The 17,204-nt window shown below is 57.0% G+C and overlaps 4 protein-coding genes across 4 annotated transcripts; all 4 read right to left on the bottom strand.

Annotated features, from left to right (window-relative positions):
* Window positions 1–1,014: 1,014 nt before the first annotated feature.
* On the bottom strand, window positions 1,015–1,371 carry LDBPK_131080 (outer arm dynein-like protein; the record flags this gene model as incomplete). Its single annotated transcript, XM_003859271.1, has 1 exon — window positions 1,015–1,371. The coding sequence occupies one exon, from the start codon at window positions 1,369–1,371 to the stop codon at window positions 1,015–1,017; it is 357 nt and encodes a 118-aa protein (XP_003859319.1).
* A 2,851-nt stretch (window positions 1,372–4,222) lies between these two features.
* On the bottom strand, window positions 4,223–6,355 carry LDBPK_131090 (adenylosuccinate synthetase, putative; the record flags this gene model as incomplete). The annotated part of the gene is made up of 1 exon (XM_003859272.1): window positions 4,223–6,355. The coding sequence occupies one exon, from the start codon at window positions 6,353–6,355 to the stop codon at window positions 4,223–4,225; it is 2,133 nt and encodes a 710-aa protein (XP_003859320.1).
* Window positions 6,356–8,560: 2,205 nt separating this feature from the next.
* On the bottom strand, window positions 8,561–9,118 carry LDBPK_131100 (hypothetical protein, conserved; the record flags this gene model as incomplete). Its single annotated transcript, XM_003859273.1, has 1 exon — window positions 8,561–9,118. One exon carries the CDS (start codon window positions 9,116–9,118, stop codon window positions 8,561–8,563), a length of 558 nt encoding a protein of 185 aa, XP_003859321.1.
* A 4,962-nt stretch (window positions 9,119–14,080) lies between these two features.
* LDBPK_131110 (nucleobase transporter) lies at window positions 14,081–15,586 on the bottom strand (the record flags this gene model as incomplete). Its single annotated transcript, XM_003859274.1, has 1 exon — window positions 14,081–15,586. One exon carries the CDS (start codon window positions 15,584–15,586, stop codon window positions 14,081–14,083), a length of 1,506 nt encoding a protein of 501 aa, XP_003859322.1.
* Between the last annotated feature and the right edge of the window lie 1,618 nt (window positions 15,587–17,204).

The raw sequence follows: 17,204 nt of genomic DNA on the forward strand, positions 1-17,204 counted from the left end.
AGTGGGGGCGGTCAGATCGCGTGAGCGAGGGGAAGGAAGAGAAGGATTTCCTAACACAGCGAGCGGGCGCAGCCTGCGGAGCGCGATGGACAAGAGGATGCCGCCGCGCAGCAGTGCATGCACACCCATACCGACGTGGACCGGACGGACTCTTGAGCACGGCTCAAACCACCACAGACGAACCCGCAAAGACCTTCGCCAGCACTTGCGAGGAGGGATTGTGACAGACCGTAGAATGGGATGGGGGGAGGTTGGATGGGATGAAGCGGTGCTCAACTTGTAGAAGGTGCAGGTGAGGCGACGAAAAGGCGTGCGAGGCGCTTTATTGTGTTGGCTCTATGGCTCATCCCGTACTTCTGGGATACTCTCAGATACATGACGCACAGGCACGCAAAGACACGCGAGGAGCAGTCAATCAATACCCCCTCTCCCCCTAAACACACCAAACACCGCCCCCTCACCCTTTTTGCTGCGTGGGTACCAAACAAGGATGGCACAGCTCATCGGAGGAGAGGGGGAGGAGAGAAGTGGGAAAGGGGTGCGCGTTGTTTTCGTTCCTTCTTTGATGTGGGACCCTCTGCCTTCCCACACCCCACCCCTCCCTTTCTCGCAGCTTCTGGTTTACATCGACGACAACGCCAGCATACAGACACAGCACAACACACGCACACATGCATATGCACAAGTACACCGACAGCGGCACCAAGGACGAAGGGCATCACGAGCGAGCGGCGAGGAGAGGGAGCGGTAAGGAGGTCGAGGGTGGCGGTGGCGGCGGCTGGAGGGGAAGAGAGTAGGAAAAGAAAAAAAGCAGCGACGAGAACAGTGCGTCGCATACGTGCTCAACGCGCACGGGATGCGCGCCCGCCGTGCGCCAACACTCTCCTGCCAGTCTCCTCCCTCCCTCTATTCACTCATTCCACCTTGCTTCACCCTTACACCTTTTGCCGCACTACCGCCACCTCTCCTGTGTTCCCCCCCGCTGCATGGCGGCAACGCCGACGCCGACGCAGCCTAGTCGTTCTTCAAGAAGTACACCGTCACCAAGCAGTGAAACGAGTCGTTCTCGAAGGGGACGTGCACCATGCCGTCCTTTGTATTGTCCCAGAGGCTAATGAACCCGACAGAAAGCGCGGCACCGGTGCGCTGCATGAACACGCACGTGACAATGTACTTGTACGGTTTCTTGAGCTCCGCGAGCTCCGTCAGGATCGAGTTCACAATGTCCTCTACCCAGCCATCTACCTTGGCGGGGTTCCACTGTTCGCCCGCTAGTTTTGTGCGCAACAAGTTGCTTATATCCTCTTGGATGCTTTCACTGCTCAAGGTGCTGTTCTGTTCGAGGTTGTCCTCGGGCTCGTAGTCCGCCATGGTGGCTTGAGAGCAAGGAGGGCGGGGCGGGGCTTGGTGATGGATGATAACGATGGTGAGCGCTTCACCACGGGGTTCTGCTTAGTGTTACGGCGGTGCCGCAGAGGGCACGCGGGTAGCCGAGGTGGAGACGAAGAATGGGAGGAGGGTGTACCAACGAAAAAGCTACACGAGCCATTTGGGGGCGGGGCACTCACTTGTGCGCCGACAGGCATTAACACGTCGGCGTCGTCCATAGACACACACACACACGCAGCTACAGACATGCTCAGAGAGGAAGAGAGGCGCTGGATATATGGAAGCGACGAAGGCGGCTCCCGCCATGCCCTCTTCCCATCACCGAATTCACGGATGTACAATAAAGTCGCCGCTGCCGCCCTCCTCCTCAGCACAGCATCAACGCCATCGCATCCCGTGTAGGAGAGGGAGGGGAGGGGGGGGGCGAGCGTGTAGGGAAGAGCAGCCGATGACATATCTCAATCGCTGCTCCACCCCCTGCTTTCTGCAAGTACTTCAGTGTGGACGCCTGCGCGTTTCTGTTTTCCATGCATCATGCGTTCTTCTCTTCCTTTCCTTTGTGCATCTTGTGCGCTGCTTGCTTGCTAAGTGTACATGGCAGGGCCACTGGGGCGGCGGCAGCGGCGGCTGAGTGAGGACGACGACGACGAGGGAGTTAAGAAAGAAAAAAGGCGTGTGCGTGGGAGACGGCGGCGTTCCATACAGCGAGGAGAAACAGAGAGCGAGCGGGCGCCCACACGCAGACGTGCTCACACACGCGCGTTGGTGCACGTGTGGGCAATTTCATCTCTTTCAATTGTGTGCGTCGCCCTTCTTTTCGTTTCGGAGCACATGCCCGGGGGACGTAAGGAAAGGGGTTAAGGGGCAGGGAGGCCGCGAACCTACACGCACACACACAAACATCTCTGCAAGTTTGTGTGTGTGTGCGTGTGTGTGTGTGTGCGTGCATCACCGGAAGCGCTGCAACTTCCATCCTCAGCAGCCTCGGCAGAAGGGCGGCGCCACGCAGCAATCGCGCATCCTCACCGACCCAAGACAACAACGCGAGGGATAGTCAGAGCGGCATTTTTGTGTAAGCATGCATGTATGCAGGGAGTGAGCTGCCACAGTGGAGCGGGGGCCAGCACACACCTTCTGCAGCAGCGACCTCCCCCCATCCGCTACAAAACTTGCAAACACCATAAGGCTGCCGTATTGAAGTGCTAAGGCTCCCTCCCTCTCTCTCCCCCGCTATCTCGGGCATACTCCCTCCTCCCCTAACGTTTTTTTTTCTGCGTGGGTGCGCTTGTCTTCGCCTTCACACTCCGCCGCCTTGGGAGCACGAGCGGGCAATCCTACTGGAGAACATCTCACTTGAGACGCTAGGCGCCGATATAAGAGTGGCTGCGGCGCTCGCAGCAGGAGAGAGGGCGCGTGGTGGCCAAGAGAGGGGGAGGGGGCAGGAAGACACACACACAAACGCACACACACGCACCGCAAGAGATGGAGAACAAACCACCAGAAGTAACAGTGAACACACGAAGCATGCAGCGGCTCGCGCACAACGACGTTATCCACCGCAGCTAAACAACAACGAAGGAACAACACCAAAAGAAATGGGGTAGTGCGGTTGCTACGCTGCAGGCCCATACACACACACATACACAAACACACACACACAAGCGCGTCCAAGGCGCACACTACACATCTGTTCTCGCCGTCCACCCCCTTTCGTTTTCCAGTTCACTTTGCGAAGGGGCGGTGGCATTCTCAACCCGCCACCGCCCCCTCCCCCCCTCCCTCTACACTCACCTCCTCTCACTTACTCGCGCTCTTGATTCTCTGCCCACCACCACCGCCCTCCTCCCCGGGCTGCTGCAGCTCGCAGTGAAGCGCGCACTGACACTGTAGTGTTGAAAGGCGAGGAAAGAGTGAAAGGGGGAGGGAGGGAGGGAGGGATAGTGCTATCCTGTCCTTCTGCTACGGCTGCTTTTTATAAGCAAGCCCCCGCCCGCCAACCTGCTCGTTGCCACGCTTCTGAAGCGTCCACCTCGTCGCTATCCTTGCGTTTTTTTTTGTTTCTCAGCCCACACAGTTACCTTTAACCGTCGGCGCACATCCCTTCAGGGTTTTGTTCTGCTGGTGGCCTTCTCTGCCTTCCAAGCACTCCCCCTTCTTCTCCCTTCTACCCATTCCGAGCCCCCACAGACGCACCAGACACACACACACATATACATGAGAGCTGGAGTGACCAGTGTGCGTGCGTAGAGGCTACAACGGTACTCAACGACTCGGCCTCTTTCGCATAGACGGGAGGAAGAGGCAAGGGAGACGATAGAGGCTGCTGCAGCACGCGCACACCCACACGCACGCACATTCCCTTATTCAGGTAGAGAGGTGCGCGTGAAATAGAGGTGCGTAGGAGAGAGGAAGAAGGGGGAGGAGGGCCATGTAGAGAGGACCGCAGCAAGAGGGATACCTGCAGCGATGGTGGTGGCGGTGGATGGTGGGCGCTAGTGCAGTTTTGCTGCTTCTCCCGTTGCAGAGGAGTCTTTCTCATTCACGCACAAGGACGTATACAGCTTGAACATCTTGTTTGTCGGCATGTGTGTGTCTGTCTGTGCTGGAGAACCTGCCGTGAGGTGTGCCAGCGCAGGGGCCGTCGTCTTTTGCGGCTGCCCTCGATGGGTACTAATCTCTCTGTCTCTCTCGCTTCCGGGTGGCCGCTCCCCTCTGCGAGGCTGCCGCTGGCTACGCCCCGCTGTTACCGGGAACGCTCCCACGTCTCCGCCATCCGTGCCGACGCCCCTAACTCCTTTGCAGAGCCCGAGCAACAACACAGAATCAAGCGGCGTTACTGCCGGAGGTAGATGATGTCGTCTCCGTTCGGCCCGTTGCCGATCGAGAGGATCTTGCAGTTGGTGAAGTACTCGATGGTGGAAAGAAGCTCGCACACGCCGCGCGGCAGCGGTGCGTTGCGGCGGCGCTTCGCCGCGGCGATCGGGTTGTCGCGCCAGCCGTCGATCAACTTTACAATCGGATGGCAGTGGTAGAGAGCAGGCTCGCTCGGCACCGGATCGCCGGCGCGGATGATGTCGCCGTTCTTGTACACGTGCCCATTCACGTCCACCTGCTTGCCCTCTGGGTTGTAGTAGACGTAGGCGATGGTCACGCCGACCTTATCGTACTCGTCTCCGCGGTCGAGGGCGGAGATGGTAAGGTACGGACCTTGGATGCTGTTCACCTCGTGCTGAAGGACGCAGTCGAAGAAGCCGCACACGCGCGGCTTCTTCGTGACGGCGCCGCATTCGCCGTGGTGCTGTGCCGAAGCGATAGCCATGGCGACGCCGATGTTGTACTTGCCGGTCTCGTCCGAGTACTCTACCGGGGCCATGATGCCGTTGTGCCTCGCCTTGTCATTGCTGTGTGGGAAGCCGTCGCGGAAGAGCGTGCGCTGCACAGCCTCGAAGTTGGCACACGTCTCCGACGGCAAGTCGCGCAGCGTCTTGATGTTCTGGGCACTGAAGTAGTCCTGCGGGACGAAGCTGCTGGGGCAGGCACCAATGCCGACCCGGCTGGACCCCGGCGCCTTGTGCACGTTCAGCACGACAGATTTGAACTTCTGGAAGTTCAGCTGGGAGGCCGCCAGTAGCCCGGCCGCCGTTGTGTCTGCCGACGTCGTGCTCTCCCAGAACTTTGTGCGCGCGTTGCTAAGCCAGTACGACTGCGGGCCCTCGAGTAACACTTTCTCGCCACGCAGCACCGCCGCATGCAGCTCGTAGGTGACATCGCAGCGAGCGGGGAAGTCCGGGTTGTGCCGCACACGGTCGCGATACAGCTTCACGAGGAACTCGACCTTGTCCTTCGCCTGCGCGAACGCAATGACGTAGTCAGGCACGCGCACAACGCCGTCGCTGTTCTCTTCGCGGCAGAGGCGCACTACGTCGGCGTCCGAGAGGTTCTTCACCTTGAGCAGACCAAGGTACGTGTCCATGTCCTTCTCCAGCCGCTTGCGCAGCGTCTCGTCGTCGTTGAAGATGTGGTCCAGGCGGATGCCACGCTTCATTACTTTGCTGCCGTGAACGGGCGCCATGCCCTTCAGCGTTGACGAGTTCGCCGCTGAGCCGAGCAGGTCCAGAAGCTTGTGGTACGGCGTTACAATGCATACATTGCCGATGAAGAGGCGGTCGCGGTAGTCGATACCGGCGTCGATCAGCTGAATAATCTCCTTCTCCATGAAGCTGACGGGGTCCATGACGCACTCGGGTCCGATGTAGTTTCTCTTGCCAGGCAACAGCAGACCGGACGGTGCGAGGTTGAAGACGAACTTGCGGCCGGCCTTGTCGTAGACGGTGTGGCCGGCGTTCTCGCCGCTGTTTACGCGCGCGATGCACGTGCAGAGCGGGTGGTGGGCCACCGCATCCACGGTCTTGCCCTTGCCCTCGTCGCCGAAAAAGGCGCCGGCCACCATGATCACGTCGTGTGCCTCGATAATGCGGTAGAGCGAGTCCTTGAGCGACGTCTCCGCGTACTCTTTCACGCGGCGCGGCTCTTGCAGCTCCGCCAAAGGCCGCAGCGAGCGCAACGCCTCATAGACAGTTTTCTGGCGCTCATTGGTGTAAAAGGTGTATCCAGACGCCGTTATGGCGTTGCGTTTCGACCTGTCGCTGCTGTTGCTGGCGTTCGCGGTGTAGGGCGCCACGCTCAACGGCTTCTGCGAACCATGCGGCGGCTCGTCGTCTATCATCTCCACCTCAACCTCGACGCTTGGCTCCCGGAAGGGGGCCTGCTGCTGGTGCCGAGCGTCCGCTTCATCATTCACGTAGTAGGCCTCCTGTGGGACAGGATCGTGGTGCGTGGACGCGAGCTTCGAGCCCGCTGCTGGCGACGGCGATAGCGGCCGACCGGCGGTGGTGCTCGGGCTCAGTGCATTCGACACGCCGGGCGAGGAGTTGTTGTAGCGCCCACCGTAGCGGCGAACCGGCATCTCCGCTCAAAGAGAGGGAAGGGGGAGGTGGTGGTGGTGGTGGTGGTGCTTCTTTTCCGAAGCACGAAAAAAAGATTTGAGGGACAAGGAGGGAAACAAACGACGCACGTGCGGGTGCTGGAGAGAAAGGCGAGACACAGGGGAAAGGAATGGTGCGACGCGGGAAGGAGGGTGCGGAGGTGCCAGAGGGAGGTAGGGAAGCTGGTGTATAAAGGGGTAAGTGTAAGAAAAAAAGGAGGGAAAGAAAGGATGAGGAAGTGAAGAAGCTCTGGCGAGCTGTTCCAGATGTGGCCGTGTGTTTGGGTAGGGTGGTGGTGGTGGTGGTGGTGGTGGTGGCAGTGACGTTGCCGACTGCTTTTCGAGCCTAAACTCTGCAGTGCTGGGCGTGTTTGCGGGCATGAAGGTATTTAGCGAAGAGAGAGAGACGTGAAGATAAGGCTGAAGAGGGCGGAACGTCCACATCGAAGGTCATCCCGCGAGGTGAGGGGGATGTGCGAGATAAGCTCGCTGCCGCCGTGGATACGAAATCGGTACTCTTTTTCAACGGCAGAGGTGAAAGGGAGATATGCCTGGGGGCTGGATGTTGAGAGGATCAGCTCTGTAGTGACAGCTCCGAGCGAAGGGGTGAGAGCGACGGAGAGAGGGAGGACAAGCGAGCTCTACGAGATGATGAATGCCCGCTGCGGCTCCACAGCGAAAGTTCCAAACAACAACAAAATGTACATTTCACGAACCGAATGTGCCACATGTGCGTGTATGCATATATATATATATATGTATAGGTATGACGCGCGTAAACTGCACTGCCGTATAAAAGTACACTCCACGGGCCTCTACGTCCGACCCTGTCACAGCCCCCCACCCCCCGACTGCGTGGTGCGAAGCAGCAGCAGCAGCAGCAGCCGAAGCACACGCCGGTAGAGCAGTGCGCCGACTCCGTCATCGGAGCACGGCCCCAGCCCCAAACGCTGCCCACCCGCCCCCTGAGCGGGTCGCCTCACAGCCGCTCCCATTGTGCCGGCCGCCACGCGATGCACCCGCCCCATCGGGGGGGGGGCACTCGGGCCTCCCCACACCAGCGGTGGGCACGATGAGGGCCGGGGATGGGACACGCTCGAGTCGTGATGACATCTCGCCCATCATGTGGATGGCACAGACGTGTTCACGGTCGCAGGTTGCTCCGACGCCACGCCATCCACGGGCCTCACCGCCACCACGCGCAGCGATGTATCGTGCAGACCTCCTTTGCGTCGCAGGCACTGGACCCTGTCACTGCCAGAAGTGGATCGGCACGGGCATGGACAAGGGGGCCGACTGGCTTTCCCAGAGATAGTGGGGTCATTGGACACTAACACCGCACACGGAGGCGTCTCCCCGTCCATCAGAGGGATGGGGGAATCAATCGTCTGCAGAAAGTTACAAAAGCGAAGGCGTGTGTGCGTGGAGGCGCTGATGATTTTATTGTCCGCCGCACCAGATGGAAAGGCAGAGCAGGGAGGAGGTGGCTGCACATGCATGCATGCTATGAAGGCGACTGACGATGGCGCGTCGCTCGTGCCTTCGCCGTCGTGCACGCCGCAGTGCAGTCAGCCAGAGAGAGAAAGAGAGGACGGAGTGGAAAAGAGAAAGCAGCGACATCCACTCACGCACCCACACGGCACATACACATGTTAAGAGCGTCCACACATCAATTTTCCAAGCAGCCGTGGAGACACGGGAACGGGCGCCCCTCCTTTCCTCCCTCGCCTGGTTCCCCACTCTACCACCACCACCAGAGAAAGAGCGTCTTGCCGCTACCAATGCACGAGGACCGTACGGGTTGCTCACGTTCCTGTGTGTGCACGACTGATGAGGTGATGCTCGGTGGCTTGGCCATCTTTTATTTTGTTGCATCGTCTTTTTTTTTATATGCACGTCTGATGTCGCGTACGTTTTTGCTTCCTCTTCATTGTAGCCGAGGAGGGGCGGTGATCTCGCCATCAACCATCTTCCTCCCTTCACGCAAACACACCCAAGGAGGCGCGAAGGCGAAGGCGGGCCCCCTTTTTTGTTGTTGGCGGCAGAGAGCCGAGAAGGAGGGTGAGCAGCGCAGCCTTTGAGTTGGGGGATCTTGCCAATGGCCTTTCCTTGCCTCCATCGGCTTGGTCACCGTCAGACGGTGCGCGTGCACATGCTGCGCCCCTGCGTCAATGAGCCAGAGACACTTCACTCGTACGAGTAGCGGCTAAGCGGGCGCAGGAAGGGCACCAGTCCACGAGTAAAGCAGTTGGGGTCCTGGAAGCGCTCCGTTGCCTTCGGCACCCTCATCACGCGCTCGCGCCAGTGCGGCTCCGTCACATGATCCAGCTCAGCACGGTAGTGCGCGTTGCCCGCTACCATCATGGAGGCCTTTCCGCGGGCCTGAAGGGCGGCGCGCATGCATCGACTGCGGTACACCTTCTGAATGTCGGGCTCCACGTCGAGCCACTTGTACGAAGGGTTGATGCGCGAGGTGCGGATGGTCATGACACCCTTCGTCGTCGCATATAGAGTGAAGGTGTTGGGGTCCATGCGGACGTTGCGCCCTGGCCTGTACTCGGGTTGCCGCGAGTACCGGTCCTGGCCAAAGCGGCGGCGCTGCTCCTTCAGCTTCTCCACCGGCGTGACGGGGGTGCCAGGGATGACGTGGAAGATCTTCGCCTTCTGCCGCGGCGACCCGGCCTGATTCTTGGCATTGCCGGCCGTCACCTTGCTGGCGTACCGGCTGGGGGTTATGCGCAGCATCGTCAGCGATGCGAATCAACACGACAAGGGGTGAGGAGGAGCCGCAGGTAAGTCGGCGGTGCGAAGGAAGAGAGAGACAGACGCAAGAGCGAGGCAGGACTGCCTTTCTCTTTCTCTCGGAGCCCTTTCTGCTTTTCATGCTTGCCAAGCATCGAGTATTGGTATCGTTGCGTCGTCAACGACGCATGACACACGCGTGCGCATGGCCGCACAGACGACAGCAGCAACGGCAAAAAAAAAAGAAAAGGACAACAACACAGGAGGATGACGAGAAAGAAAGCGTTGAGGCGATGAGGTCCCAGAGATACAGGAAGAGGAAGAGGAAGAGGGGGAAGGGGGCAGCGTGCGTGTGTGTGCGCGCGACAGGTGCGCCGTGCCACCACAAACCACATCGATGACGCCGTTGCTGGTGACATGCGCGGAGAGGCGTGATACGAGGAGGAGATCATGCGGCACTTCCCTTGCAACTCCTCCCCTCTGTACGGTCCTTCGTCCGCTCTGGCGATGCGTTTGACATCCCATAGCTGCTCATGTTCTCCTTGTTGCCTTTTTCTTGAGTATGATGGGAGGAATCACAGATGTATCCATATATATATATATATATCAAGTACTTCAACACTTTCAACTCGCGCGCACACGAACCTTGCGCTTTCTTTTTTTTTACAGTCTATCCAGCAAGCCTCTGTTGATCATGGGCGTGCGTGGTTTTCTTGTGCTAAGACTTCCACACAACACACACACATATATATATATATATATCGTGTGTCTGTGTGTGTGTTGTGTGGAAGTCGGCGTTGCCGCCCTTTTTGTTTTCTCTGTTTTTGTTTCGTTCATTGCCGGCACTCCACCCTCGCCTGCCGCCCCTCTACACACACAACAACAGCAACGAAAAAAAAACACCATGGCCACTTTCGTCGTTTTTTTGTTGTGTTGTTTCGTCTCCGAGCCTCATGCAAGCATCGTCTCCGTCGTCTCCGCGTGCGTTGTGAGCATGGTGTGAGTCGTGAGGTGGCTGAAAAAAGAGGAGGAGAGATCGCCGTCGCTTGCCCCTCTTTCTCATCGCCCGGACATAAGAGAGCTACACGCCCACAACAAAACACATACACAGATATGGATGCATGCATACACATCACGAAGAGGCGAGAAAGAGAGACGCAAGTGGACCAGGGAAGGGAAGAGGGTGGGCTGTGTGAGTCTCTATGCAGGAGCGAGCGCGAGACAACCGAACGGGGAACAAAACGGCAAACACGAAAAAAAAAAGGAAATCACAGCCCACAAAAACCACGAAGAAGCGCTTTCTACGCACACATACAACGAAACAAGATGAGAGTCAAAACATTACAATTAAAAAAAATACACACCATGTGTCGAAGCTCACAAAACAGAACACACGGAAGAACTAAAGAAGATACACACGCACACGCACACGCGCACACGCACAAGCAGAAAATGAGCGGGACTGCTTGCGTGTGATTTTTGTGTGTGCATGCGTGTGTGTATGGGTGTAAATTTCTTTGTTGTTGGAGGGAGAACGTGGGGGAGGAGGAGGAGTCGAAAGAGGCGGAAAAAAAATAGAAACACGCACGCAAAGAAAGAGGGAGAGAGGACAGGTGGAGGAGGTGGTGGTGACCGGAGAAGGGCGACACTCCGGCCACACGTACGCGGGGTGTAGGTCGTGTGCTTGTGCAACCGTGCATGCTTGGGTGGAAGTCAGCGAAAAGGGCACGCACGCACACACAAACAAACACACGCGCGTAGGAGAGGGGGGGGAGGGGTTTGTGTGTGTGTGTGTGTGTATGTGATGGATGGGAGGATTTTCCACACACACACACACAAACCTTCAAAAAAGAAAGTATATATACACACGAAAGGCGGAGAGAGAGAGATGCAAAAGCACAAGAACAGCAGGAGATCAGAACAACACGCAAACGCCGAGCGGTGAAGAAAGTAAAAAGAGTGAGCGAGTGAGTGAAGCGGGAAAACCAAAAAGTGAAAATAGCGCTTAATGGCGGCCGGGAATGTTAAGGTGTGCGAGCAGACGGAGAGAAAGACTCAGAGACCGGCAACCAAGGAGAACAGGGTGTCTGAGGGGGAAGGGGAGATGATCACAGTTAGACTGAGGCGCACACGCACTCACGAAGGCACGATCAATTAGTAGTAACCGTAAGACCAGAGAGAGAGATGCGATGAGAGGAGGGGCGAGTGAGCAAGAAGAGGTGAAGAAAAAGTGTCTGCTGTTGTTTTTCTTCATCTCAGAGCCTTCTCGTCTCCCTTCCTTATTCCGCTAATCCCACTCTTGCTGTGTCCGTGTGTGTACGTGCGCTGCTGCTGCTGTCACCGTGCATCGTGTAAGAGTGTGCTATTGCTCTCTTCCTCTTCCGTTGACGCTACCTTGAACAAGTTAACCTCGATTGTCTTGGGAGGGAAGGGTGGGGGGAGAGAAGAGGTGATGATAGAGGGGAGATGAGGGCAGCGAAAAAAAAAAGCAAGGCATAAAAAACAGTCGATTACAATCAACACGGTGTGCTTAAAAGTCAGGGGACACTTAAAAAAGAAACATGTATCACACAAACTCGAAATCAAGACAGAAAAAAAGAAAATCGAGGGTCGACAGTAGGTAGGAGGAGGAAAGAGGGTGGTGGTGGTGGTGGAAGACGAGAAAGGTACTGGGGAAAAGAAGGGAAGTGCAAGAGAAAGCATACGAACACACACACACACGCACCCCCATAAAAAAAAGAAGGACGATCGGCGAATATGAGTCGAGTACACCAATCGACACGCAAAAAGAAAAGCCAATGCAGGCGTGTGAAAGTTCAGAAAGCAAAACGAAAAGAGCTCAACCGTGAAAAATTAGTCTAAGCACGCACGTGCGCGCGCCCAATGTGGTGCAGGATGATGACCTCACTCGTTTGCATTCCTGTTGCTTTTTTTGTTTTATATATGGAGAAACTACCACTCCTTTCTTTTTTTACTCCAAAAATAAGAGACAAACCCTACACACTCGAAGACGGATGATCTCCGCTGAGTTCTTTCGCGTGTCTTCAGCAAGTGTGTGTGTGAGTCGGAGAGGGAGAGGAGCTGTCCTCTGACGGCTGTTTCCACCTCTTCATCTTCCCCTCTTACATTATTGTCTTCTTTTCGGGAGGGGATTAGTAGGGCATACACAGCTCCTCACGCATTCTCTTTTTCCACTTGCAAGAGCTTCACACGTTTTATTTTGCCAGTTGTTTTCTTATTTTTTATTTTCGCCACGTCTCTCTCTCTCTCTAGACCCCACCACAACCCGCATCCACTTCGATCTTCACTTTTCCTCTTCTTCCTCTATCACCGGGCCCCTTCTTGCGAGGCGGAGAGGTCGTTGTGTGTGTGTGTGTGGGAGGGAGGAGGGGGGAAGAGAGGGGTTCGTAAGATGTGGTGAGGTGGCGAGTGTGTGTAAGGGGTTAGCGAGCTCGCTCTCTTTTTTTTTCTCTCACGCACCTTGCTGACGGCTTGCGTTTCTTTTTTTTGTTGTTGTTGTTTGCCCGCTCTGGTTTTGCTCTGTCGCTTTAGTCGTCGTGTTCCGTCACTGTCCACCAGCGTCGAGATGGATGGATGGATGAGCGGATGGGGGTGGATGGAGACATATATATATATGCGTGTGTGTGTGTGGTTTGCGCCCCTTCGCTGTTGGTGTGGCTGTCGTTCTCCGTCGCTCCGTGTTTCTGTGTGTGTATGTGTGTCGTGTGTATCGTGCGACGCTGCCACCCATCACCTCCGCAAAACAACAAACAAACACACACACACAAGCACATACACGCACGTCTCCTCCTCGTTTTGTTTCGTTGTCCAGAGAGGAGCGAAACACGTCCGAGGGAGAAAAGCGACCACATGATGGAAGCCTGAAAAGCCAACAAGAAAACAACAAGGAGGGAGGGGGCGCATGTGGGTGGGGAGGGAAGGAGGAGCAGATCAGGCGAAAAGCAGCACGGGAACAAATAGAGAACCATGGCGTGCATGATCAAACACGACGAAGAACCCAACCAAAAAACAACAACAAAAGAAGAAAGAGACGCGCCTTGCTGAGTTCATCACTCGGGAAGAGGGGGAGGGGGAGGGGAGAAGCATAAAGTAGCACAAAGGAGAACACGGCCCACAAAAGAAAAAAAACGAAGGGCAGAGGGAGGGAGGGGGAGGGTGGGTAGAGGGAGGTGGAGTACAAAGACAACGAAAAAAGAGAGAAAGAAACGAGAACACACAGGCAAACACATGAGAAACGAACAACGAAGACAGGTCAACTTAACGAGGAAGACAATATAAAGCGTGAACCAACGAAGAAAAAAAAGAGAGAGGGGGGGGGGGGAGAGAGAGGGAAGAGGCTTTTTGTGTGTGTGTGTGTGCGTGTCTGTAGGTGTCTGTGTGTGTGTGTGTGTGGGTGTGTGTGTTATTCGATCAACGCTGTTGCTGTGGGTTTATATATATATATATCAGATATATATGTAATAGTGAATATATATACATATATATATGTGTGTGTGTTCTTTCGTGTGTACGTGTGTTCGCGCGTGGCACCGTACGCATCCTTTCTTTGTCTGCACGTCTCCTCGGTGCTTCCTCTGGTTTTGGCTTCGCTCCTTGTACTCTCCGTCTCATATTACTTCTTCTGCGAGGGCGACGAGCACACACAGACACAGACACACACACACACACACACGCACACACACACCTACAGACAGACACACAGACATACAGAGCAGGTGTACCAGCAAGAAGAAAAGGCGAAGCAACTAAGACGCGGTGGGAGCCGACGGGTGGAGTCAGAGAGGTTGAGAGAGTGAACGACAGTGTGTGCGGTGGTCGTCGTCACCTTTTTTTTTCCTGTGTCGCTTACACACACACACACACATGCTCTCGCCCCCTTGACCTCGAGCCTGCCGCTGCTGCTGCCGCCGCTGCCTCGTGCCCGCGTTTCATTTTGCATTGTGCTTAGGGCAGGAAGGGCACGATTGCCATCGCCAGCATGGCGGACAGCGATGCACCAGCGAGGAGCGCGACACCCATCAGCTGACCGGCCATCACGCGCTGGCCCTCCGTGCGCAGGCGTGCGTCGATCGGGCCGAACACCATCGAAATCGCACCGAAGAAGCCGTTCGTGAGGCCGAGCAGCGCAAAGAACACGTACGGGGCCGGGTGGCCAGGGATGTACTTGAAGATGCACAGGAAGGTCAGCGGAATGAAGATGAAGCGGCACCCGACGCCAATGAAGAGCACCAAGTGCGAGGGCCACAGGAACTTCACTGAGGATAGCCAGCGGCCGGTCGCATCACCGCAGTTGTACAGCAGAATCGCGATGGTTGCAAACCACCTGTCCGCGCGGTCGACCGGGATCATGAGGGACGGCAGGATGAGCAACGAAACAAAGAAGTTGCAGAAGCAGGAAACCATGAGAGGCCAAATGAACTTCACCACAGGCCACGCGCGCGTGCGCTGCAGCTGCTCCGAGGTGGTCAGGTTGCGGTCGTCAGCGTTGCTGTCGCTGTAGGTGTCGCCAGCCTGGCGGCCCACCACCCGCACCTCGTCGCACTCGCTCAGCTCGTCAGAGCCACCCGCCCCCTCGGCCTTGCGGCGCGCCTTATCAGCCTCCTCGTCGACGAGATCGCCGTAGATCTCATTGCCCTTAGCCGCCGGATTGGTGGTAAAGGGTTGACGCTGGTTGCTGCTGCTGAGGGTGGCGTTCAGCTCCTCCTGGGCGGCTTTGTTGGTCTCCTCGACGTCCAGGCCCTTTGCGGCGTCATTGGCCCGCTTGATGGCACGGAACTCACCGACGTGCTCCTGCGCATAGGAGTTGAAGCGCAGCGAGAGCGCCATGGCGAGCGCAACACCCATGAAGCCGAGGGCGAGGCTGAAGTAGAGGTACGCCTGGCGGAGCACCGAGTCGTACGTGTCCTCCATGGACGCCTTGATGATGCACTGCAGCGTCGAGGAAATCACACCGGAGAAGCCGCAGCCGAACATGATGGCGGACATGAACTTCGGCGGCATCGTACCCACCAGCGCGTAGCACGTCGCCTCCAGGTAGGACTTGCCCACGCCAGCCGCGATGGTCACGATGAAGAAGGCGACCATGGCGCCGACCTGCGACACGCCCCCGGCGGGAATGACCAGAATTACGAACACCTCCACCATCATGAGCGTCAGGGCCATGAAGAAGCGAAAGGAGAGGGAGAGCTTGCGCGCCCACGGGGTCAGCACCGTTGGGCCGACCAATGCCTGCGTCACCACCGACGCCACGTTGTAGAAGGTGAGAATGTTATTCCAGAAAATGGGGCTGTTCGGCTTCGCATTCGGGTCTCGGGTTGCGTACTTGTAGTAGTCGAGCATGTACGCCGGTGCCGATGTGAGGGCATTCAGCGGCATGAGCATCGAAACACCGAGGAGCACGCACGTGGCATACACGTACAGCTCCGCCAGGGAGGAGAAGTTGAGGATCATCTTGCTGTACTAGGGCGAGGAGGAAAGCCGTTTTTCTTGTAGAGCTTCAACAACAACAAGACGTAAAGCAAGACTGGTCCGTGATGGACTTCCACTTCTGTAGTATCCTTGAGGGAGGGAGGGAGGGAGGGGGGGGGGATTGCCTCTTAGGATTATGTGCGCTTGAATCGCTTGGTCGTCGTCTACCTCTTTTCCGATGCGTGCTCTCCCCACTGGTATCTCCAATATAGCCTTCACGTCTTTTGCGGGAAGAGAGAGAGAGGAGGGGCGAGATGGGTGTGGAGGGCTGCTGATGCACACGTCTCTGCGGTTTAGTGAAGATGCGAAGAGACTGTGTGTGTGTATGTGCGCTCACGTAATTCTTCGTCGCTCTTTCTGCTATCAACGAGAAAGAGGGATTCGGGACGCAAAACGAGAAGGGGGCGTGATGGCGCGTGGTACACGCGAGGGCTACAGAAATGAGGGAAAGACGGAGAGGGGGCAGAGGCGGGGGAACACGGAAGCGGACTTCTTGTGCGAGAACAAAACGCGGTGAGCTGGCGAGAAAAGAAGGAAAATGACTGAATAGGACGGCGGTGAGTACGCCGAGTGGAAAGAAGGGGTGGGGAGTGGGGCGGTTCGAGGTGGGAGGAATGCGTGGTGCGCAGCGGAAGAGGCGGAGACGGCGGATAAGCGCGGCGGTTGCACCAATTCGCACACCCATACACGCAAAAACACCCGAGCAAGAGACGAGAGAGAGGGAGGGAGGGGGATAAAGAATTCGGTCAGCGTGAAACACAGACATGGAGACGGTGTAGGAGGCGCGGGCGAGAAAGGAAAGATGAAGGCGGAGGTGGACCCCTCTCCACACAGGTCCAGCCACACCGCGGCCCACGAGTCTAAGTGGAAAATGCCCGTGTCGCGATTCTCCTACGCTCTGCCCGCCGCCTCCCTCTCGTTTGCCTGGTCACAGCCAACGCCACGCTCAAACACGCACACGCACACCAAACATCACATGCGTTCAGGGATGCGTGCTGGAGTTGATGCTGGAGGCAGCGGGGCACTGTGCCAGTGGAGGCGTGAAGAGGAGGAGGGGGGCCAGGCCCATGCACGCAAGAGTCCATCCTCATCGTCATTATCCCTTCGCCGCTGTCCTCGCCGGTGAGGGGGGGGGGTGGACGATATACTCATGTCGTCTTTCGCTTTTTGCGCGTTGGTCGTGAGGAAATAACGAACGAAAACAGCTAAACTGAGAAAGGAAAACAGCTGTAGAACACGAGAGAACCACTAAAGCGGAGCCCGTCCCGTGCGACACACGCACACCCACTCACAGAGAGAGGGAGGGAGAGGGAGACCGGCCAAGAGACAGACACACGCACGCGCCTACGCGGATGCATGCAAATAACGTGAAGCGATTTGGGGAAAGGCACAGCAAAAGCACAGAGAGGGCCGAGAGGGGAGAAGCGCTTCACACACCTCAAGCACCTCTTCTCGAACCCTCACAGTCCACCCGCTAAGTCGCTTCAGAGTCACAAACACGCACACACGCACGCGTGTAATCGCCTCCTCACTTGCGGGCCTTGCGGGCACCACGAGCTGGCGCGTTCTTGCGGGCCTCGGCCGCGATCAGGCGCTCCTC

Source organism: Leishmania donovani, chromosome 13, assembly GCF_000227135.1.
Source record: "Leishmania donovani BPK282A1 complete genome, chromosome 13".
Classification (NCBI taxonomy): domain Eukaryota; phylum Euglenozoa; class Kinetoplastea; order Trypanosomatida; family Trypanosomatidae; genus Leishmania; species Leishmania donovani.